Consider the following 24,204-nt stretch of genomic DNA (forward strand, 5'->3'; position numbering starts at 1 on the left):
ATCCCATTGCTTTATCATCCCGGGCTCTGGCTTTCCCAGTCAGATGATGTAATAGTCGAGTGGCGAGATGTGATGGAGGCTCAGAAAATATGTTTCTGTGAGGATGCTCTGCAGATGACTAACTGCAGCGCTCACACTGAGGCAGTTAAACATATTGATCAGTTGTCATCTATCAGGACAGATCATTTAATATTGGCAAAATCACATTATGGCCATGGATTGTTATTTTTCTTTTTGTAACATTTATTAATTCAGGGATGGTTCACGTACAGTAGAAGCTGCCCAGAACAACCACAGTCTGATCTGGTGACCACCGAGCAGCTCCAGTGGAGCCGTCGGGGTTAATGGCCTTTGCTCAAGGGCACCTCAGTAGTGGCAATGAGGGAGGGAGTAGAGCCACCTTTCACGTTTCCCACCCAGATTTATCCCTCTGGTCTGGGGGTTTGAATTTATGTTGCATATACATCATAAGCCCTCGACAATATCTTATAACTTTACTGGATAACTGATGAAGTGATGAGGTAAAACTTGTCATCTTTCTTTGGTTTTAGCTTCTTAAATGTACCGATTCTCTGTTTTATTTCACTTTGAATTGAATTTCATCTGGGCAAATGCAGTTTGAAGATGTGATCTTGGGAATTTCTCTTTTTTTAGCAAATGATTAATTGTTTAAATAATCGTCAGATCGATAGATAATTTAAAGTTATTTAACACTTCGCGGACTATTTTGGCGCTTTTCTAGCAAAAAATCAAACATTTGCTGCTCCAGCTGAATAAATGTGACGATTTTGCTGCTTTCATTTCTCATTTATGACAGTAAATGACAAGTCTTTAGGTTTCTGACTGTTGGAGGAGCCCTGATGGCTGTTCATGCATCAATAGCAACTTGTCATTTTGTTTAGCTTGCACAGGAAACATCTCTGAAACTACTACTGACATGAACCCGGAGCTCCCGGTGAGTTTCCCAGGACTTTTAGGTAACCTTCAGTCTAGGCCAGCGCCTGAACCCAGCTTTGAGTTTTTTGTCACGCCACCGAATTTCTGTGTTCGCTTTCAACTTCAGCCAAATACTTTAAGATGTTAATTCCCCCTAATTGGAGAAATCGTACTCTCAGCCTCTAGCAGGCCCCTTGTTACTCGATCATATGATCTGCACACATGACCCACACACATGGCCTTTTGTACCCCGCTGTTAATGCTGGATTAGTTTCATTTAAAGCCTTACGTAACAGGTTAAAGTTAGGCAGTTTGGATCATTGAATAACTTTGACACACAAGTTTAGATGCAGTAGAGCCTCATCCTGAAATCATAAGAAGGATAATAAGAAGGATACAGTCCAGGAAGTGATCAGGATGAGACGTCTGACTCAAAACAACGATCAGTCATGTAGAAGAAATATGTCATGTCATTTCACATCATTCCTACTCGTTAGTCACTCTTGTCTGCTGACGTTATGTGTGTTTCCCTGACAACATTTTCTGTCTGCAGGAGAAAGACAGGAATAAACAAACTGAGGGAAGTTCTGAGTAAAAAGTAAAAGGAAACTAAGAATAACCTGTTTCAGCTCTGGAAGCAGCCAGTCTTGCAGGTTACTGGCAATTATGTTGACTCTAACCTGAGCGAACAGGTGATGGTTAAACAGAGAAAGTGTCTTGTTTTTCAACATGCTACGACTTATTAGCTAGCAGACTGATGAGTGTGATACAGCTTTATTTAGATGTTTTTTTCCCAAGTGAAAAGCTCTTCAGCACATTCAGCAGACATTGGCAGAATGGTACCTGTGTGCCGTAGTTTAGAAACACCTGGGATAATGCTCCATGTGTTTATAGATAATTAGAAAATCAGCCTCTTTCTCATGTTTGCTGTGGCGTTTTCGATCCATCTGTAGAGAAATGCACTCGGACTGTACATCTGTAATCACGGACACAAAACAAAAACTGTATGAATGAGCAAAGATGACTGATTCTAGCTTTAATGTTTGAATGTCATTCTTACCTCTGGTCTCCACTTCTGTCCTCAGCCATCATGTATGTAATGGGAGCACTGGGTCCAGCTGCTGGTTACCTGCTGGGAGGAGTCCTCATCGGGTTTTACGTGGATCCCAAGACTGTAGTGAACATCGACCAGAGTGACCCGCGCTTCATCGGGAACTGGTGAGAACAATCTGTCCGCTTCATAAATGTGTTTTTTGTCTCTTTTTTTAAAAAAAGGATGTGTGTGTCGATGCTGTTTTGTGGCAACAGAAAACATTTTGTTCCTGCTGCGTTCGGTGCAGAAAGTGTGATTCAGACGCTGTTTTCACACTGTGGGCAGGAAGAAACCTCACTTGTGTTTTTTTCTTGTTTTCTAAGATGCATGTTTGCTCTCTCTGTAAAGTTTTTGTACATCCATCTGTAAATCTGTTGGCGTGTGTGAGATGCGGTTAGTCATCTATTTACAGCTCTGAGTGATATCATCCTCTGACTGTCAGCATAACCAGTGACTCACTCGCTCACAGCCACGGGCTTCCTACATGAATTATAGGTGATGATTGCAGGAAGAGGCTGGATGAGGATACCGGTGAATTTGTAGAAGCCTGACTCAGGTTTATTTATTAATATTCATGCACATTAATGAGGCAAGTCACCTCCTGACGGCACTTTGTTTGTCTTGTTTCTTCTTGTATTTGGATCCTCCAGGTGGAGCGGCTTCCTGCTGTGTGCCGTGGCCATGCTGCTGGTCATCTTCCCCATGTTCACCTTCCCCAAGAAGCTGCCGCCCCGACACAAGAAGAAGAAGAGGAGGAAAAAGGTGAGCCTGGACGACCTGTCCAGCGACGACGACGTCCTCAAGGAGAAGAGCAACAACAACAAGAACCAGACGGTCACGTCGTCCATGGGCTTCGGAAAAGACATTAAAGGTACCAGAACAACAGCGAGACGCGTCAGCAGGGGACGCTGATGTAAATTTAGAGCTACGCTACTCCAGTATGGATTCAGTTAGGGATAGTTCAGTTACAAAACCAAGTTTGTTTGGATCTGAAAGAGATTCTGAGGGTAGTGATGTTGAACTTGTACCAGTGGAGGAATGAAGGAGACATAATTTGATGATTTTAGCATCTAATTGAGCCTACATTGGTTCATTTGCAAGTGTGAGGAACAGATAACACAAATTAAAACGTTTCTCTCTGTCCGCCTGTCGTCTTTCAGACCTGCCCAAAGCAGCGGTGAGGATCCTCAGCAACGTGACCTTCTTGTTCGTCAGTTTGTCGTACACGGCAGAAAGCGCCATCGTCACCGCTTTCATCACCTTCATCCCAAAGTTCATCGAGTCTCAGTTCGGCATCCCGGCATCCAGCGCCAGCATCTACACCGGTAAGACGAATTTCCTCAAGCAATCTGAAATCTCTGATGTCTGTTTCGTTCACACACTGACCTCAAAAACACGATTTATTTCTCATTAAACCCTCAAATTTGGGAGTAATTTGATCATCTTAAAGATGTGACTGTCTTCTTCCTTCGTCTCTGAACATCTCTGCTTTAATATCTCTGCTAGCAGCTCAGACAGGATGCAGACAGACCAGAATATTCAAACAACACGCAGGACTTTAATTTCTGCCGGTTCAGCGACGCTCTGCTGGTTTTATCTTCGGGAGAGGCTGTCGGCCCAGAGCAGCAAGCCAGCACGCATTAATAATAAAGAAACTGCTGGTCGTCAAATGAACGGGTCACCTGGGAACCAGAACCAGACACACACACACACACACATTTAGAAACACGCAGTAACACGCATGCTTAAACGGCCATTTAAGCTAATTCTTCTTCCTAACATGCTAACTGCTTGTTAGCAAGCTGAATTTGACATATAAAATACTAATTGTGAGCTTTACAACATGCTGATGTACGTTCATACATCGGTGCCACCTGCTCATCAGGAGCGATAACCGTTGATTCTTCTCACACACACGATGGAAGAGCAGTTTGGTTTTCAGTATCTTGCCAAAGACATGTAGACCACAGGGAATCAAACCAACGACCTTTTGAGTCACAGCCACCCCACAACTCTGCTTACTTTTCTGCTGTGCAGATGAATGCTGCTGGAGTGAAGTGGGGGTGAATGATACCTTGTCAGTTTTGCAAAGTGGTTGCAGGAAAAGATTTGACTCAGACGCTATTCGTCTTTGAGTGCAAGGTAAATCGTTTCAGCGTCGACATCACAATGTGCACATGCACAAGAGTCACATCTCAGGATGTGCAGCGTCCAGAAAGCTCACTTAAACATTATGCGACAACTTTTAGCCGCTTGATACAAAGCAAAGCTAATCTTTCATGACTAATCTCCAAGAGACGTCTAACTAATTGAGCTCTTGAATACACTGAAGTGTGTTGATTGTGAGTGACGTGAGGCTCTGCAGGAACAGCTAGCCACCAATCACAAACACAACCGACCTTCTTTGGTTTCATAACAAAAACAATATATCGCAATGCCAGTTTTTTCCAGTATCGTGCAGCCTCCTGTTATCAAACAGTTCTGATGGAGTCCACTGGTAACTTAAGCAGCTGACATGTCCTGAAATAGCCGCCGTATCGAGGATACTTGGCCTCCAATTACAACGCCGCCTCTCTTCTGGCGCCGCACATGATTTTATTATCAACAGAGCTGGATACGAAGTGGATATCCCAGTTTGCAACCGAAGACCTCCATTAATAAAGACGTGTCTGTAAAAACACCTCAAACTGCAGGCAAAGATGATTATTTTTTTTAAAGTATTTTTTTGGCCTTTTCTGGCTTTATTTGATAGAGCAGCTGAAGAGTTGGACAGGAAACAGGGTAAGAGACAGGGAGTGACACGCAGCAAAGGGACCCGGGCCGGGAGTCGAACCCGGGTCCGCTGCAGAGCCTCGGCACATGGGTCGCACGCGCTACCGACCGAGCTATGCGGCGCCCCAGCAAAGATGATTATCAATCTTTACATCGCTCGCTTTTTCTGTCAACATCATGAGAACATCGTGTGAAATCTGCAGGATGAGCTGGTTGTTTTTCAGGGACGAGACGCCAGAGGAGCCTCACGGAGCCGCCAGACTTCAGCTCAGCTCGGGCTTTAAGTCTTATTGAAGAAAAGGTCGCTTCTTTGTGGACGCAGAGAGGTTTAATGACGAACCGTAGAGGTGCATGGCATCGTGTCAAAGACGTCCTCTGTCTCTCAGCAGTGTATCTTTAAAGATAGAGAGGCACTCAGAGGCGTCTCGCTGCTGCGGCTGATAACAAGAAGCTGAGAGGACTGAAGGCCTTTCGGAGTGACGAGGACTATTTTGGTTTTCTGTAGCAGCTGATAGCAGAAGTGTTTCTGCACGGAGAGGTTTATTTGTTTCTGTCTGTAGGTTTGACTGACGTGTTTGCAGATAATCAGAATCTGTGAAGTAGCTTCCTCTTTAGAAATAATCATTGCAGAAGTTAAAATGTTTTAAGTGCAGCTCGTCATTATTCACACGCTCAGGTAGCGTGAGTCGTCTGAGCTTTCCACACAGAACGATCAGTTACTGAACAAACACATGTTACCTACAAAAATCCACATTTCTGCTGTTTTGGAAAGTCACAGTCTGAAGTCTGAAGTCTGATTTCAGTCCCAAGAAATTCCATCTTTGAAGACTTTTGTTTCACTGTGGAGTTGCATAACTGTCTCAGCTGTAGGTGGAGTGGGCCGTGAAGCCTGTGATTAAAACTGCCACTCTTACATATTTTCACATTATGCCAGCGTGGAGTGGCTGAATATAAATATTTCTTGGGAACCTGCTCAACAGTTTGGTGTCTACAGATGTTAAGACTGTGAGGAGTCTGACTGAAGGTGGAGAGGAAAACACGACTAATCAATAATTCTCTTCATTCCAGCTTCTTAAATGTAAATATTTTCTGCTTTTTTTCCTCCTCTGTGACAGTAAACTGAGTATCTTTCAGTCGTTGTGGACAAAACAAGATGTTTGAGGACGTCGTGTTGGGTTTTAGAAAAAGACTGATGACTTTTTTCACCATTTATCTGAGATTTTATGAACCAAGTAAAAGTAATAGAGTACAGGCTCTGACATGTACTCAGACTATCAGAGTAAGAAGTAGAATTCAGTGACTATTAAAGTTAAAGGTAGAATCAGTAGGATTTTTGTCCCAGCTGTTCCTGAAGGCACCACAAAGACAGCTGATTGTTGAGTCTCATTCCCAGGACGTCAAATAGACACATGTTGGGTTGGTAAAGCGTCCCGAGCAGCAACAAAGAGAGAAAATCAGAAACTCTCTGCAGATACGAGACACTAACACGCCTTTTCTCCACATTCCAGCCTCCCTCTCTGTCTGTTTACGGCTTCTTGCATCTTTTTACGTCTTTGTCTCGTCTCGCTGCGTCTGATTGGTCCACATCAGTCTGCTGATGTTGGGAAGACGGCGTGCAATGTCGCCAAAACAGAAATGAGCAGAAAAGCTTGATTATGTGTCTTCTGATGGAAACTATACGATACGATTGTGCTGCTCCGTTCACATGATCACATCAGAGAGCTGCTGCAGAGGAGAGAGAGGAGAGTCTGCTCTCATTAGCTGTCGCTCGTCCCTGGATCTCTGACCCGTCAGCAACAAACAGATATTATTCTTTCTAGATATCCGGCAGACGTCGGTGATGCATCCTGGATCACATATGTCATCGCACACAGGAGCGAGCGCTGATCTGTGACCTCCAAAAAACGTTGGCAGGTCGAAGATCAGGGGTGAAATCTCAAGCAGAAGCTCACCAGTTTTTAACCTTTTTTTATAGAAGATAACCAAAAGACAGATATTTTGCATCAGATGTGAGATTTGCACTGCACCAGTTCACCACATCTACGTACATCTGAACGTTTATCTTCGAAGAATACGCAGTGAATCCAGAATTAGCTCCTGCTCTGTTCTCCTGCAGTAATAATAGTCCTGAACACAGGACATGAAGCTGCACAGGAGAGGACAAACATTATCTAACACCTACTGAGAAGACACCAACTCTGCCTGGGTTAGAGGCTCCACTCCCTCCGGGGCCACCCACACCGAAAATATGTGCTGTCATGGTAATACAGGGCTGCTGGAGGAGGATGCTGTTGGGATTGCTGCATTTTCTTTAGGATTTGTCTCGTCATTGAAGAGATGGTGAAATGAAAAGATGTTCTGCTTTCTCCACCAGTCAGTCACTTCGTGTGTCTGCTGTTTGGTGCTGGGCAGGTCGGGTACAGCAGGTTTCATTACAGGTTCCTGAAAACAGCTGCAGAGAAAATGTCTCGAAACTGAAACTGTGATATCGAGACGGGGAACATTTTCTGTTTGGTTTGTCAGTGTGAGTGACGGAGATGTCACTGTAAATGTAGAGAATCGTTATTCGTGGAGTTTTTAAGCTGAACAAACTGATTTTATGATTTATTGTTAAAGGAGATGATTATTCAGTTATTATCCATTAGCTTTACAGCAGAAAAAGGTTGTAAAATCCTCCTAAACATCCTTACCAAAAAAACAAAATGCCTCCAAACGCTCCAAGATCCCAAATGTGTTTGAAAAGATCTATGCACTCATTTTTAAGCTGAAACTTTCACTGTAGCCGCTAAGCTAAAAGTGTTAACGTGCGTTCGAAACCCTTGTTGAGGGTGTAACAGGATCTGATCAGTTCTGGATCTCGTGGCTTCCGGAGGATCACACTGACGAGCTGTGTGGAGCCATTTCATGTTTTTATTGTTTCTCAGTTTTTAAATCAAGTCTCCAGCTTCTTCAGTTGTTTAGCAGAAAGCTGCAACACTGTTTTGCTGTGAAGCTCCAGAAATGTTTTGTGACACTTAGAGATAAATAGAAAAACTGAATTCTCTCAACTGTTCCTTTAAGATTCATCTCCCTAGACTCTCTGTAAGATGCTTTGATGAGAGTTCTCTGACTTTCTGGTTTGTGTCTTTCTCTCTCCTCACCTCAGGTGTGATTATCGTGCCCAGCGCCGGCGTGGGCATCGTCCTGGGCGGCTACATCATCAAGAAGCTGAAGCTGGGAGCTCGTGAGTCGGCCAAGCTGGCGATGATCTGCAGCGGCGTCTCCCTGCTCTGCTTCTCCACGCTGTTCATCGTGGGCTGCGAGAGCATCAACCTGGGAGGCATCAACATCCCCTACACCACCGGGTAAGGAGGGGAGGAATTCTGGGAAGCGGTGGGTCGTTGTCACGCAACGCTGCTGACGACGACGGTGATGATGATGAGCTGCATCACTGCAGCGTTCGAGGCTGATGTGAATCTGAGTTGAACACTGGAGTTGTTTCCACAGTGATGTGACGGTGGAGGACGGAGAGGAGGTAGAGATGAAGACAGAGAGCAGCAAAGATAAACAGACTGCAAAGGATGAGATAAAAAAAAAAAAACACCCACGGAGAGAAAAACAGAATTATGAAAGAGACTGAGAGAAAGAGAGAGAGGCCAGGTGGAGAAAGATACGACTGTAACATCATCGAACACATAAATAGTCTGTTTGTCTCTCCTCTGCTGTCTGTCTGTGATTAAGATGTCACGTTGATCCAGTTAAACAAACTCCTTTTGTCGTTTCCTGATGGATGTTTTCTCCTAAACATCTGCCTCAACTCGCTCTGAACAGGGCTGCGTTTCCTGGGTTCTGATATTGAATAGAGGTGTCAAGGTTTAAGATCCAAGTTAAAAAAACATGATCGAAATGAGTTTCCGGTCATTGAAGTCATCACAGCTAGCTTAGCGTTAGCCTGCAGCTGCACGAACGGACACTGAAGACGATCAGCTGACTGGTGCCGGAGGAAACATCCGTTGGGTTTATTCTCATTATCAGAGATCCTCTATGGATTTGAGACACTGAACTTCGTAACGAACTGAATTTGAATCTTCGTTGTTTAGTTTTGAATCCCCGAAAGGTGGAACAAGGCTCGGCTGCTGGGTTCTGATATGTAATCATGATGCTTGTTATTGTTAGTAAGTGATTTGTCAGTATGTTCGTTGCCCACAAAGACAACATGGTTTGAGGTGAAACAGTTAATTTATTAGTTGAACTACCTGACACTTGCTGTCTGTACCTGCTCTGACGTGAGGATGCTGCTGATGTTTTTGGCATTTAATGGTGGTTAACTGAATATTTTTGGGGGTTTTGCTCAAACAAAACGAGCATTTTGAAGACGTTTCCTTCGACCGTGAGGAACAAGCAGCAGATTAATCATTAACATGAATGGTGGTTGGATGCAGTCTAGATTTGATCTTTCGATGGAGGCAGGTGTGTTTTATTTTTGGCTCCTTATGCGTCTGTAACGTCTTGAACTCCCCGTCGGCGTCGCTCCTCTCATGTCTCGTGGTAATTCCAGGAGTAAACAGAGACTCTGGATCGCTCACTTGTATCAGAACCAGCCGGTTTGGCCTTTGCCGTATTAAATCATTTCCCAGTGTGACGGAGTCAGTGGTAGTTTTTATCGCCCCATCTGTGGTCGATGTCGGGGAGGAAGCGAGTGTTCAGATCAGGATAACAGATATCGAGCCAGTAAATGGAGGCGTTTTCTTTTGGACGGAGTGTCCCTGCGAGCGATTACATGGCAACCATGGAAAACGTCCAAGGACAGCTTGGAAGAGGATCTTTGGATGACCGCCCTCTTTTTTTTTTTTTTTTCCCTCTCTTGTGTTTCTTCCTCTGGTTGTTTTTATTTCCCTCCGTCCGTCTGTCGCTCGTCCTTTCTGCCCTCCTCTCTTCATTTTGTCGTTCTGTTTTCTTTAATGCTTTTTTATGTCTTTTCCTGACGATTTTTATCTTTGTCTCATGATCTTTGTTCATGATCTCTTTGTTTCTTCTCCATCATCCTCTCAGTTTCCTTCCTTTCTTTTCACCCTCTTTTCTTTCTAACCTTTCATCCTTCACTTCCTCTTCTCCTTTGACATCTGTCTCTCCTCATCCATCACTTTACTTTCTTATTCCAGCCCTTCTTTATTCTGCCTTATCCTTCTTATGTTTTCCCTCCCTCCTTCCTTATTTCATGCCAGGTTTTTGTTTTTACATTTGCTGTAACAAATGTGCACTTTTACTTGATCAATACGAGACATTTAGTTTTCTGTCCAGCTCATTAATATTGATATTGAGCCATGCTGTGTCAGTTGCCTGGTCTGGATCACCGTAAAGACTTCATCGTCTAACAACACGTCAAACTTTCCACTTTCCACGTCTTAAGGAGCGATTGAGTAACATCGACTGTGCAGAAAATAACTCCACTTAACTCTGAACAAAGAAAGAAGGCGTAGACACAACATGAGTCATAAAATGCAAATGCTAAAGAGAATTTTTATCTTCCAGACCGACTCTCACCATGACCCAGAGGAACCTGACCGGAGGTTGTAACGTCAACTGCGGCTGTAAAATCCACGAGTACGCTCCGGTCTGCGGCTCCGACGGGATCACGTACTTTAACCCCTGCCTGGCCGGCTGCAGCAGCGTGGCCAACGACAGCACCGGGGTGAGAATACAGTCTTACATTCATGATTTCAGACACATAAATCTCAAAAGTGTTCTGTAGGATTGTAGATGAAGGGAGGATGAAGATGTTGATTGTTGAGTCTCTTTCCCAGCACGACAAATACGGACGCTTTGGATCAATATTCAGCCTGGAAATGACTCAAAATGTTGTGATTTGACGACCTGTGGAAGAGACTCATCTCTCTCCAGATCCACTTTCCCTCCTTTAATAAAGTTGATTTCAGCTGATGAAAAATTCTGATTTCAAGTCTTGAAGAAGTTCAAGTCTTCAGATTAAAAGTGCAGCCAAAAAAAAAAAAAACCTCTTCATATGTCGCTGACTTCCCTCCAGATTCGAAACTACTCCGACTGCGCCTGCGTCCAGAGCCGGCAGGTCATCACGCCGTCGTCCAGCGGTCAGGGCAGCAACCAGCTGCAGCTCGTCATCGTCAAGACCTACCTGAACGAGAACGGATACGCCGTGTCGGGAAAGTGCGACCGCACCTGCAGCACGCTCATCCCCTTCCTCATCTTCCTCTTCATCGTCACGCTCATCACCGCCTGCGCTCAGCCCTCCGCCATCATCGTCACCCTCAGGTACGATTCTGATTTCTTTTTCCAATCTTCCAAAGAGGCTTTAAAAGTTATAAAGCTGTCAACATTAAAATCTGAATTTCTTCTTGTATCCTCAAATAAATTTAGTTTTTAGCGGCAAAATTAAATGTTTTATGACTTCAGTGACTCATCAGTCCAATTATTTCTTATTCATTGACCCCTTTTACATTTTACTGCTTCACTTTTCATATATTTTAACAAGCAGATTCCATTTTTACTGATCTGTTGAGCTCCGAACATGACTTGTTTCAAAAACCCATCCAAAGTTTGTCTCCTGGAGGAGAATTTGTCTTTAATTACGGCGTCTTTAAAACCATTTTCTGAACTTTGAATCGCCAAAGTCAGAAAATCCCACACATACAGGAATTATGGACTTCAGGCTGTTTCTGCTATAAAAAACATGCAATTTCTAAGGTGGTTTTGATCAAGTGTCTCGCTTTGAATTTTGCTCGACAAACATTGAATTGTTTTGTGTGTAAATCGCTTGAATCTGGTGTGTTGCAGGTCTGTAGCGGAGCAGGAGAGGCCGTTCGCTCTGGGAATGCAGTTTGTTCTCCTCAGGACTCTCGGTGAGTAAAAAAACAAAACTCCTTGTTTTTTTTTTTAAATATTTTTTGCTCACAGGAGATTTAATCCATCAACGTTTTTACTGCATTTAAATTGTGTCACTGATTAAAAAGTCCAAATGGAATCAGGGTTATCTGAGGAGACCCGAGCAGCCGAGCGCAGGATGAGAGCAGCAGATAAATGCATCGATTGTACAAACAGAGCACACTCAGTAGCTGCTGAGCTTCGAGCTGACGAAGCGTCAGGAAGTACGACGTCGTTTGTTTAAAGCCTCGACGTCTCCTGATGGAGGAGGAAGGAGCTCCATTAGATTTGATCCGCCGGCCGCTCAGAAAGCTTCTGTCGGTGGGAATCAGTCAGGAAGCAGTTTGAAGGACGGGAGCATTAACCCATCAGGCGCTTTGCATTATGGGAAACGTAGGAGCCGATGATTTCATCTCATCAGCTGCTGTAATTTTTACAGTTTTCATTGCTTGTTTCTTGATAACTTTATTAACACGTGAAGCTCAACGATTGGAGTTAAATTCACAGGATTTAGATTTATGTTTTCTTGGTTCTGTCTAATTCAGATCTTTTCTGTGCTAACAAGTTTTCTCTTTTCTCTCTCCGTCCATGTTGTCTTTTCTTCTCCTTCACCTTTTTATCTTCCATCTCTCTCGTCTTTTCCTCTCTCTCTTCTTCTTCTCTCCGGTGTTTTTCTCTCCTCTGCACTCAGCCTACATCCCGACACCCATTTACTTCGGCGCCGTCATCGACACCACCTGCATGTTGTGGCAGCAGGACTGCGGCGTCCACGGCTCCTGCTGGGAGTACGACGTCACCTCCCTGCGCTTCGTCTACTTCGGCCTCGCCGCCAGCCTCAAGTTCTTCGGCTTCCTCTTCATCTTCCTCACATGGTACTCCATCAAGTACAAGGAGGAGCGGGTGGAGCGCTGGCTCAAGCGCCACCTGTCGCCCGTCGACACCGTGGGCAGCCTCGTCTGCCACCCTGGCGGCCACAAAGGCCACGCCCGCACCCGCTCCTGCCCCGTCAACATCCCCCGCACCGACCCCAGCACTCTGCCCGCTAACGGTCCACCTCGTGCCGGTGCCCTGAACCGTGGAGTCAGCACCCAGAGTTGCCCTGGCAACGAGCTTAAAGCAATAACTCCTCCCCCTCCCGCCACGCCGTCGCCTGCAGCCACGCCTGCTCCCACGCCGGCCCGATCACTGGAACACGTGTCAGTCCGAGTCTGAGTTTCAGAAGGGGGGGCGGGTGGGCGATGAGGCAGGTTTCACCCACTGACGTTTCTTTTATTCTGAAATCCAGTCGGCTGGATTTTAGCTGCTGTCAGAGGCACCAATCATCACGCGGAGGTCCTGCTCTCATCCCATAACTCTTGTTGGCGGTTAAAACACACGAAGTGGCTTTTTTTAAGTTTGGGTCAAAAAACAAAACAAAACAAAAAAAAAAACACCAGCTGGGTGTCCCGGGTCACTCCAGAACCTCCGGGTCTGTGTCCAGGTGAGGAACACTTGGACTCGTTTGGGGGACCGACCAGCCCGGAGACGAACAGATCCGCGTGGTCGGTGAAAACGCTGAAAGCCGCCAGGCGTGTTTTCTTTGTGATCCAGCAGCCGGACCACGGCTCGGCTGGACGGAGGAGAGTTCATCACTCGTAAACCCCACCTGCCCCCCCGACCCTCCATCACCTCCATCACCTCCATCACCTCGGCAACATGTGCCTTCTGTCACCGCGGTCCTCACATGTACAGCAAACATCCAGACACACTGACGCACTGGACGTCCCTCAGATAGACTGTGGTCACCTGTCGGAAGAAGAGTCACCTGACCAGATACCTCAGCCTCCCCTCCCCTCTCCTCACCTCACGTCTGTGTGCTTCGTCTACATTTGTGTTTCATTTTTTTTTTGTTTTTTTTTTTTACTTCTTCACCACCACTTGAATGATTTTGTTTTTGTGTGAATGTTTTTTTTCCGGACACTGCATATCAGCGCTCTCACGGAAAACGGGAAAAAAAAAAAAACAGAAAAAAAAAAGAAACCCCTATGGAAAATGTGATACACTTCTTCAGTCAAGTGTTCAGAACTGGAAACCGATGGCATGGTGCTATGTGAAAAAAAAAAAAAAAAACAATGTTTAGTGTCCATTTTTATGTTCTTACTGGTCGTTTTTTGGGGGGGTTAAAACACTTGAAATGAACCCAACTGGACAACAGGTCACTGGGCTAAGCAGCTTGGCACGCACAGAATGCATTCCTGTCGCTCCCCCGACACAATGACACGTAGTATTACTGCTGGAAGTCGGATTGTGTGGCTTTTGCCAGCTTCCATACAATGCATCCATATATCCCTCCCTCCTGACCGGCACCCTGATAAGTGGTTTAACCTCAGAAGAACAGGATTGGCATTTTCTCCCCCCCCCCCCACACACTCCTGACCGCATTCCCGGCTGAAACGAGGCACCGGGTTTCCTCCCCGCGCTCGGAAGCAAGATGGGAAAAAGAAAAAAAACTATGCTTGGAAACGCTCCGGCGTCCTCGACAGACTGTGTTCTGACTGCTTCGTGTGAGATACAGCCGATCATTCGTCAACAGCAACGTGTACGACCATCAACGTAGAAGTCCTAGTGTAGTCGTCTAGTCTCTCTCCGTCAGCTCTGGAAATAAAAAAGCTGCTGGTGAGTTTTGTGTCTGATCCTGAGAAGAGAGTTTACTGAGAGCCCTGTTGGTTCACTGCACCAATGATTTATGGGTAAAAATGTTTTCTTTCTCATGTCGGATCAGACGAGAAGTTAAAGCGAGGAAAGCCGACAGTTTGCAGGTCGAGAAGAGTTTAGAAGTTAATCAAAATCTCTGGTGATGTCAGAAGAGAAATGCTACTGTTCACTGTGGAGCTGCAGCTGATGATTGTTTTCTTCATCTTTAAATCACCTGATTATTCTCCACCAATCAATGAAACACAGTCAGAAAATAAAAGATCAGAGTTTTTTTGTAATAAAATAACTGAGAAAAGCAGCGAGCGATCACGATAAGGAAGCTGGAAGTGTTGAATGTTTAGTTTTTTTTTCTTGGTAATTGACGTTGATTTCGTTGACTAATCATTTTAGCTTAGAATCAGTCCCTCGTTTAGGTCCAGTCGAGGTAATTCATGCAGAATAATGTTCGCTGCAGTCGTTTCAACGAGCAGAACAATCTGCATCTTCTCGTGTTGTTTGTCTTGTTATTGAGCTCTAAAGATTAATTTTTATTGATGGAAAAACAACAAAAACAATCTCATCCGAGGCTTCGTATCATAGCCGATCTGGAGTCACATCACATGATCTCCATCATCTGAGAAGTTCTGATCCAGTTTGTTTCCTCCAGCACAGTAACAGAGTTCAGGCTCTGACATGGACTCAGAGCATCAGAGTAAAAAGTCTCCCTCTGAAGGACATTTGTGCTCAAAGCTAACTGAAGCTCACGTCATATTAATAGAATTCAAAGACTATTAAAGTTAAAGGTAGAATCAGTAGGATTTTGTCCCAGCTGTTCCTGAACGCACCACAAAGATGGCCGATGCATGATGTGCTCTGATAGGTCGACATCAGTCTTGTGATGTCGGGAAGGCAAATAAAAATAATCCAGAATTCACATCAAGATGCATCAAACTAAAGTAACGAGCCTGTTTTGAAAACGTGAGGAGGAGAAAGTTCAGATGTAGAATAAAAACTCCAGCAGATGTTTCAGGTATCTGAACTTTACTGAAGTACAGTAATGAAGTATTTGTACTTTCCACCTCTGAGAACAGCTGCAGTGTTGAGCTGAGGTTGTTTCGTCTACCGACTTCAAACTGGTTGATTTGTTGAAACGATGAAGATCTTTAAAGCTCAGTAACAAACAGAAAGAACTCGACGAGACGACTTTTATCGCACCGCAACCAAAATCCTCCATTTTTAAAAGGCAGTCTGGCGTTTTGAAGAAATCTGGGAGAGATTCTGCTTTTTGTTTCTCAGTTCGACCACATTAAGATCTTACTCTAAAGTTATGGAGATGGTAAAATAGTTTGAGATTCAGCAGAGATTTTGACTTAAATTAAATGTCAGTAAATCTGCTTGAACTTAAAAAACAGTGACGCAGAGAAGAATCTGGTTATTCAGGTGATAATTACGTCTCCAACATTCATGTGACATTTTTAAAGGATCAGTTCGAGGCATTTCTGAGGAACACAGGAAGTATTTCTCAACCTAAAGCAGCGTTATTCCCCAGTAATCCTCTTACTTCATGAAGAACAGCTTCCTCGGTAAAGACAGGCAGAGAGAATCACTGATGCTGAGATCAGATTCTTTACATTTCTGCTGTGTGAAGACACTTCGTCCGGCTCTGTGGCGCCGCCGGTGGAGGTTCAGTGTTACATGTATATACGCAGAGAAGACGCAGTCGTCGTGTGTTGTCCTCTGAGGACGCCTGCTGGGTCGATACGGAACAGCAACATGTAGAGACGGGACGGCCCGGAGTCCATCAGCATCAAGAGAAATGATAATCTGCTGGTTTCTGCTGGTGTGTCCTGCAGTCAGGAGTTTTTATATCTGAGACTTTTAAACTGTCGGTTGTTTTCATCGCTATTAAATTAGATGGTAGAAAATAGAGAAAAAAGCCAGTTAATGTCTTTAAAAAATGTCTGGAACCAGTGATTTTTCACTGATATTCTTGAAAGACAATTTAATCTCTAAAAGAAAGCAGAAAAATGAATTAAAACTGGGCGACGCTTGACTTTTAAACCAACCTGTTCCACATCTGTAGGCAGTGCAGATCCATCAGAGCTGTTACGTTTGTTTAAACTGAGCAAAAAAAACCCAAAGTTACATTTATCATGTTTGACTTCTGTGGGCTTTTCCGAGCTACATTTGTCTTGTTTGGGTCGAGCAGCCGACGGCGTCTCGTCACACTGGATTAAAAAAGAGCAACAAGACTTTTAAGGATGTTCGGAAATGTGTTTGTCGACAGTTCAAGAGTCTCAAATGTAAAAAAACAAGCATTTTAATACGAGAGCTGAGCTGATGTTCAGACGAGTTTCAGAACTGGACTGTAGTCGGGCCGTGTTGAATGTTCCGCAGGAGTCGAGCGGAGCTTCTGTGTGATGTTGAGATGTTTGTGATATCTAGACTGACTTGAAAAAGAAAAAAACAGAAGATAATGAGCGACTGTGAGCAGTCTGAGGGACAGAACGTAGTCCGGTGATCATCCTGCAGATCACCTGCCAACACAACAGAAAGACAAACTCGATGCATGTTTTCAGTTCTCAGCACAGTAGAGACAGTAGAGTAGAAACACACAATCGTTCCATGTTCACGTAAAGAACAAAGAGCTCCGGTGTGGATCCGTCTCACCCAGCCGCCTTCTGTCTCTCCGTGCCCACATTTCACTTCTTCATCTTCTGTTTCAGTTTGTTGACGCGACGCCGACGTTCAGCCGAGAGGATGAAATGTTGAGTCCACCGTCCTCAGAACAAAATCTGAAATCTGTGATCACAAGAGCCGCTGTTAAACTTTCACTCTCCTCCCGTCGGTCAGGACTGTCTGACTTCCTGTCTGACTTCCTGTCTGACTTCCTGTCTGACTTCCTGTCTGACTTCCTGTCTGACTTCCTGTCTGACTTCCTGTCTGACTTCCTGTCTGTGCGTCGCAGCTCGAAGCCCATTGGTCCACACTGAAGATGAAACATTCCCTCAATACAAAAATATTCTAATATTGGTTAATGATAATCGTGTTTTTTAATGAATAACAATTTCTTGGAAAACTTCCAACTGATTTCTGCTGAACTTCTGCTCATCATGACATGTTTAATTTCCAATTAGTTGAACCAGTTTCTATAATGTCAGCATTTTACGGAGGCAAACTTTTTTTTTAAAAAAATTAGTAAAATTATAAAATAATCTTTAATGCAAATACATTTTTACAGATCCAGAAATCACATGTTCAGTAGGTGGTGATTACCAGGTAACATATTTTAAATCCTTAAATCCTCCATAAATCACGTTAGTTACGTCTCGATCACGTCCGTCCAGCTTCTGAACATTTTCCCTGAACGTGATTGTCGATTATGAAGTCGTGTTTGTCTCTGATGAAAATGTAAAAGGTTTAAAAAAAAAAAAAAAAGAAAAACTATATACTTTACTGTTTACTGACCTGCAGGAGTTTGACAGAAACTAGTGGGAAATTAAAATATCACGATAATCAGAAGCAGAGACCAGATGGAAGTGAACTGGACAGAAGAAGCAGATTAATCGATGATCAAAGTAGAATAATCGACAAATTAATAACAAGTTTACCGTGAAGAGGGAACGTCTTCTTGTAACTGTGACTGTTTTATTTTAGATGGAGATTCTCTAAATCATAAAATATTGATGAGATAGTTTGTGGAGATCATTGAGTTGTTTCAGTAGTGTTAGGATCAGTTTTAGGATCAGGCTGTTCAGGTCGAAGAGATTCTGAATTCTTGTCGTTTACATTTTAAAAAAGCAGTATTTTGGAACTCTTTGTGTTGTTTTTTTGTTTTGTTTTTAGCTTTAAAGACCCAGAATATCCTGAAACTCACAAGACTCGGAGTTTGAAAATGTTTTAACCACAAATGAATTAAAGAGAAGACGTCTTGTGTGAAGTGCGTCGTGCCGGCGGTCTCAGTATTTCATCCTCTGTGTTGTTGATTCGATCTGAAGCCGTGGACTCCTGCGTCACTCTGTCTGCGTCCTCCTCTGCCCCTCCCACCTCATCTGCTCCTCCCACCTCACCTGCCCCTCCCATCTCCTCTGCTCCTCCCACCTCACCTGCCCCTCCCATCTCCTCTGCTCTTCCCATCTCACCTGCCCCTCCCACCTCACCTGCCCCTCCCACCTCTGCTCCTCCCACCTCATCTGCTCCTCCCACCTCATCTGCTCTTCCCACCCCATCTGCCCCTCCCACCTCACCTGCCCCTCCCATCTCCTCTGCTCTTCCCACCTCACCTGCCCCTCCCACCTCTGCTCCTCCCACCTCCTCTGCTCCTCCCACCTCATCTGCTCTTCCCACCCCATCTGCCCCTCCCACCTCACCTGCCCCTCCCTCCTCCTCTGCCCCTCCCACCTCACCTGCCCCTCCCACCTCTGCTCCTCCCACCTCATCTGCTCTTCCCACCCCATCTGCCCCTCCCACCTCACCTGCCCCTCCCATCTCCTCTGCTCTTCCCACCTCACCTGCCCCTCCCACCTCTGCTCCTCCCACCCCTGCTCCTCCCACCCCCTCTGCTCCTCCCACCTCCTCTGCTCCTCCCACCTCGTTTGCCCCTCCCACCTCATCTGCCCCTCCCACCTCCTCTGTTCCTCCCATCTCCTCTGCTCTTCCTACCTCACCTGCCCCTCCCACATCGTCTGCCCCTCCCACCACCACTGCCCCCACCTCCTCTGCCCCCACCTCATCTGCCCCCACCTCGTTTGCCCCTCCCACCTCCTCTGCCCCTCCCACCTCATCTACTGCCCCTCCCACTGCGTCTGCCCCTCCCACCACCTCTGCTCCGCCCACCTCATCTGCCCCTCCCATCCCCATTGCTCCTCCCACCTCATCTGCCCCTCCCATCCCCATTGCTCCTCCCACCTCCTCTGCTCCTCCCACCTCCTCGGGTCGTTCAGCTCCACGTCGTCGCTTCATGTCGTAACGTCGCATCGTTTCCAGACTGTGACGACAGACGGAGACTGACTCTGGATCTGTTCGAGCTCCTTCAGGCAGACGTAGGTTAGAACATTCTGAGTTTACTTTCTTCTTCTTCTTCTTCTTTTTTGTTTTAAAAAAATAAAATAAAATCAGTATTGTATTTATTTGGAAAGAACAGTGTTGTTGACTGAGCGGCCACGCTGATGAGAGGCATCGTGTAGATCTGTGGACACACTGTTTACAGCTGCCTTGGATACTTGTTGACTTCTGTCAATGAAAATGTGAAAAAATAATAAAACAGTATTACAGAAAAAAGGCTGGTTGTGAGTTTAATGCTTCTCCTTCATGAAAACTACGGAGGCCCTGAAGTTCCCTGAGTTTTTTTTTTTTTTTTTTTATCCAAAGCACAAGAAAATATTTTTTTTCCAGAAGGATTTTTTCTTGTTTTCATGTGTTGATTGAAAAAGTTTATTTGAAAATAATTGTTGTAATGTTCACAATTGTATTTATTTATTTTTTAGAATTATTTTCTAGAGACCAAGCAAAAATATTTGTGAATTTTTTTTGCATTGACATGGGTCTCAAAGCTTATATTCTATTTTCAATGCTTCATTCTCACTAAACTTCAGACGAGACTTCAGATAATTAAAGCCAACAGTTCAGTGTGGCTTTAGTTTTTCAACAAACCTACATTATTTCACAGTTTTTAGATATTCTGGTCATTATTTAAAGTTTTCACAGCCAGCAATCCACATTTGGCTTCAGCTGAACAACAGGGAGCGTTCACAACCGCAAGTTCTTCTTCACAACTCGCCTTCTTTAATTCCACATAAGTAATGTTAAATCTTTTAAACAAGTTGAAAATGATTTTAGACTTCCACTCAATTATTCTTGTATCAACAGTTACTGAAGGCTGCAGCAGTGAAACTTCAGTGTGACACTGAGAGTTGATGACAACAACTTCATGGATTCATTGTGGCCTCTGATAAATGTTCCTGTTATCTAAATCTCCTGGCCCAAAGATCCGGGGACACGTTGGATTGGTTCCTGGCATTTCTGTGGAATAGATATGAAAAGTAAATATGACCGTTTCATTGGAATCATGACACAGTTAACAGCTGTTGATGGACAGTGATCAGTCATTGCTGATGTCCTGGTTAATTTTTGTTCCAAACACTTCATGATCATGGGGCGGCTGTAGCTCAGTGGGTAGAGCAGGTCGACTAGTGATCAAAAGGTCGCTAGTTCAAATCCCGGCTCAGGGCAAGGCTGAGCTGCATGTTGAAGTGTCTTTGAGCAAGATACTGAACCCCACATTGCTCATCAGTGAGGGCCCTGCGATGAGCTGGCGACTTGTCCAGGGAGTACCCTGCCCTCGCCCTGAGACAAGGCTGGGATTGGCTCCAGCAGCAACACCCCGTGACCCCATGGAAAGGGATAAGCGGTTACGGATAATGACATGACATGACTTTATGATCATCAGATGATGTTTTTGTTCTGTGTGCTGTTTAAAGTGATCGTCGTTCACATTGGACCAATGATACGACACCTACAGTGTGAACACACACACACATATTCTCTATACGATGCTGTAATCTGATCACAGTAATGACCCGTTTTTTTTCCCCATCATTTCAGAAAGTCTCTTCAATTCAAATTCACAGCAACTGACTGTAATATTCTAAATAATTTCCCATCATGCATTGTAAAAGCATGCTCACAGTAGATGTCAGTATGGCCTGTGAACACTTGGGGTTTGTTAACAGTGTAGTTCTTGTGTTTTGGATATTTGATGTTTGTATTTCTACCTAATGGCATCAAAAGTAATCTGATTACATGCATTTATCTGCCCACAGCAATGATGGGTAGAATAAATGGAACTATTAATTCAGGCATCTCTATAAATAACGTTACGCTGTTCTGCATAGAAAACCCAGAACAGAACTGATCCTGCATTGATTTTGGAGTTCTGTTAATTTCTCACCAACCACATCGGTACAGTTTAAATCATAATGGTTGTTAAAGGTGACATATGGAACAGGGTTAAACATTATCACCAGGATGTGAAGAAATAATGTTTCTAAAATATTTTGGTGACACGTCAGACACATCTGTGTATGGCTGCAGAGATATCTCCTGAAGTTAGCATGCTAACAGCTAGCCCCGGGCCTGAAACCTCTTCCTGTCAGTGGTCCAGTGGTTCTGCTGTCTTTGTTTGGGAGTATGAACGTCTAACATGTTGCACCTTCAGGACCCAGGACACCTGAAGAAGGAACCTTAGACTCACATGAATCAAAGCTGCTTCCTTGTTTCCTTCACAAGGAAATGTGTACGATTGAATCCGTAAAAAAACAGCAGCTTGATTGTAACAAAGTGATTTTGGGACTAATTTATGTTTTTTGTATGAAAAGCTTGGAGCAAAAATAAAAGGAAGTGACGACAACTTCATGGATTCATTGTGGCCTCTGATAAATATTCTTGTTATCTAAATCTCCTGGCCCAAAGATCCGGGGACACGTTGGATTGGTTCCTGGCATTTCTGTGGAATAGATATGAAAAGTAAATATGACCGTTTCATTGGAATCATGACACAGTTAACAGCTGTTGATGGACAGTGATCAGTCATTGCTGATGTCCTGGTTAATTTTTGATCCAAACACTTTATGATCATCAGATGATGTTTTTGTTCTGTGTGCTGTTTAAAGTGATCGTCGTTCACATTGGACCAATGATACGACACCTACAGTGTGAACTCCCTCTGTGAGACCTATAAAAGACAGCAGGCTCTCTTCTGTCTCTGCACGATTCTCACTATCATCCCAGGGTGCAGATCACTCCGACTACGAAGACTTGAGAGACTCTCCGACCATCACATCAGCCCCTCGTCCTGCAGCTGCGACAGAGACTCGGACTCCAACATGTTCTTGTTCCTCTTCCTGGTTGGTCTGGCTCTGGGTGCTGCGGCTCCTTCAGATGACAATCATCAAGTGAAGCTGCAGCGTGGCGGCTGTCCCATGTTCTGGTACAACTTCAACGGACGCTGCTACAAGTACGTCGCTACAGATTTGACCTGGGCTGATGCAGAGCTCCAGTGTGTGTCACAGGGAGCCAACCTGGTGTCGATCCACAGTCCGGGGGAAAATGAATTTGTCAAGTTCCTGATAAAGAACTTTGACTCAGCTCGAGGAAGCACCTGGATCGGACTCAGTGACATCCACAAAGAAGGCAGATGGATGTGGTCTGATGGTTGTGCAGTGGACTTTGTCTTTTGGAATGCAGGAGAGCCAAACAATAGTGGAGGAAATGAAGACTGTGGACACATCTGTTCTGGCAACACTCTGAAATGGAATGATACTCCGTGTTCTCGAACTCTTCCCTCTGTTTGTGCATCTCGCATAATGTGTCCAACTTAACTGATGGTTGAAAATGTCTGATTCAAAATAGTCTCAGTTCACCTGTTGCTCTGTTGACTTGCATCAGAACAATAAAGATACACATGTGCACATTAATGTCTGTGGACAGAAGTTGTTTCACTTTATCATATGAATATCAAAATGTGTAGAATAACAATCTCTCGTCATGGTGCAAAACAAGCAGAGAAACAAAGTTACAGTTGAGTTGATAACAATCAACAGATTTGTAGACATTCGTGTAGATTTATGATTCATTTGTTTAGATTTAAGGCAGGAGACATAACATATGTGGGTCTTGCTGGTGACTGGTCACTGGTGTGGTGATATGCTGTCTGTTTTGGGAGTATGACCAGGGGCTGTTTCTCATATGGGCAGTATGGGCAATGTTTGTTTGCATTCATGTCCTCTGGTTATTGTATTGCTCATTTACATGTCAATGATGTTTTATAAAGGTGCTGAGAGTCTCACACAGAGTTTGTGGATGAAGGGGAGCAGGGGATTCATCTAATAGAGCACAACTAATGCAGTTAGTAGGATAAAGTCAGTCACATCACGAATTCCTTCCACATGAAGCACATTTCAGTCATGATGATATTGTGAATAAAAGCCCATAGTTTCACATGTGCTATTTTTCGGGGTTTGGTTAAATAATGAAATATATTTCTAAACAAGGTGAACTGGTTTAGTCTTAACTCCTGGTTGACGGTGTTGCAAGGGGTCACGTGTTGATTCCCAAGTGTCAAATAAACAAATAGATAAGAAGAGGACACAGCCATCAGGTGCCCAGTTCAGGAAAAAGAGAAAAGAAGAAGAGGAGAAACAAGCAGAAAATAAATGTATGGAGCCTTGTCATCTGCTCCTCATGAGTGTGATCGCACATGTAATGAAATTAAATTAAATTATGATAATTAGTATAAGTTAGGTTAACTCGCATGTTTGTTAGCCTCTTGTTACACTGCTGGCTGTAACAATAGACGACGACAGCATCCATTTTCAGACCAACTGACCAGCAAACATTATATCAAATTACTTTCACAACAATAATGTACTCCTCCTTGAACCGGCACCTTATCATGGTGGAGGAGTTTTAGCACCTGAATGATCCTAGGAGCTGTGTTGTCCAGGGCTTAATGCCCCTGGTAGGGTCTCCCAAGGCAAACAGGTCCTAGGTGACAGGTCAGAATAAGATTGGTTCAAAAGCCCCTAATGACAGATACGTCGCCTGGATTGCCGTTGTCCTGGTTAATTTTTGATCCAAACACTTTATGATCATCAGATGATGTTTTTGTTCTGTGTGCTGTTTAAAGTGATCGTCGTTCACATTGGACCAATGATACGACACCCAGCCGGGACCCAGCCGGGCGCAGCCCGAAGGAGCGCCGTGGGCCCACCCCCCATTGAGGTCACCACTCGCAGGAGGGTTCAGAAGGGGGGGTGCGGTGTGATTTGGCTGGCGGTCGTGGGCGGGGGCCCTGG

General features: G+C 44.4%; 3 protein-coding genes across 11 annotated transcripts in view; all 3 read left to right on the forward strand.

Annotated features, from left to right (window-relative positions):
• The window catches only part of LOC119010766 (solute carrier organic anion transporter family member 5A1-like), a 47,228-nt gene that overhangs the window by 17,897 nt on the left and 5,127 nt on the right, over positions 1 to 24,204 (forward strand). For 6 of the 9 annotated variants that reach the window (XM_037083192.1, XM_037083191.1, XM_037083193.1 and 3 more), the window contains 8 exons: positions 2,022 to 2,154; positions 2,680 to 2,900; positions 3,190 to 3,354; positions 7,947 to 8,145; positions 10,313 to 10,472; positions 10,824 to 11,068; positions 11,591 to 11,655; positions 12,369 to 14,690. In XM_037083192.1, coding sequence (XP_036939087.1) covers positions 2,022 to 2,154; positions 2,680 to 2,900; positions 3,190 to 3,354; positions 7,947 to 8,145; positions 10,313 to 10,472; positions 10,824 to 11,068; positions 11,591 to 11,655; positions 12,369 to 12,889 — 1,709 coding nt within the window. In that variant the 3' untranslated portion in view covers positions 12,890 to 14,690. Of the gene's footprint in view, positions 1 to 2,021; positions 2,155 to 2,679; positions 2,901 to 3,189; positions 3,355 to 7,946; positions 8,146 to 10,312; positions 10,473 to 10,823; positions 11,069 to 11,590; positions 11,656 to 12,368; positions 14,691 to 24,204 lie in introns of those variants that run through there. The other 3 variants (XM_037083197.1, XM_037083198.1, XM_037083199.1) reach the window with 1 other exon arrangement.
• Positions 18,270 to 18,980, forward strand: LOC119011163 (vegetative cell wall protein gp1-like; the record flags this gene model as incomplete). The annotated part of the gene is made up of 1 exon (XM_037084085.1): positions 18,270 to 18,980. A coding segment is annotated over one exon (711 nt), but the record flags the coding sequence as incomplete, so codon positions are not given.
• Positions 22,098 to 22,824, forward strand: LOC119010775 (lactose-binding lectin l-2-like). The gene has a single exon (XM_037083218.1). It carries the CDS (start codon positions 22,234 to 22,236, stop codon positions 22,726 to 22,728), a length of 495 nt encoding a protein of 164 aa, XP_036939113.1. The 5' UTR covers positions 22,098 to 22,233; the 3' UTR covers positions 22,729 to 22,824.

This window comes from Acanthopagrus latus, chromosome 21 (assembly GCF_904848185.1).
Source record: "Acanthopagrus latus isolate v.2019 chromosome 21, fAcaLat1.1, whole genome shotgun sequence".
In the NCBI taxonomy this organism is placed as follows: Eukaryota; Metazoa; Chordata; class Actinopteri; order Spariformes; family Sparidae; genus Acanthopagrus; species Acanthopagrus latus.

Excerpts from the sequence above, each read along its gene's own strand:
- LOC119010775 (XM_037083218.1), top strand. The coding sequence starts at position 22,234 with ATGTTCTTGTTCCTCTTCCTGGTTGGTCTGGCTCTGGGTGCTGCGGCT.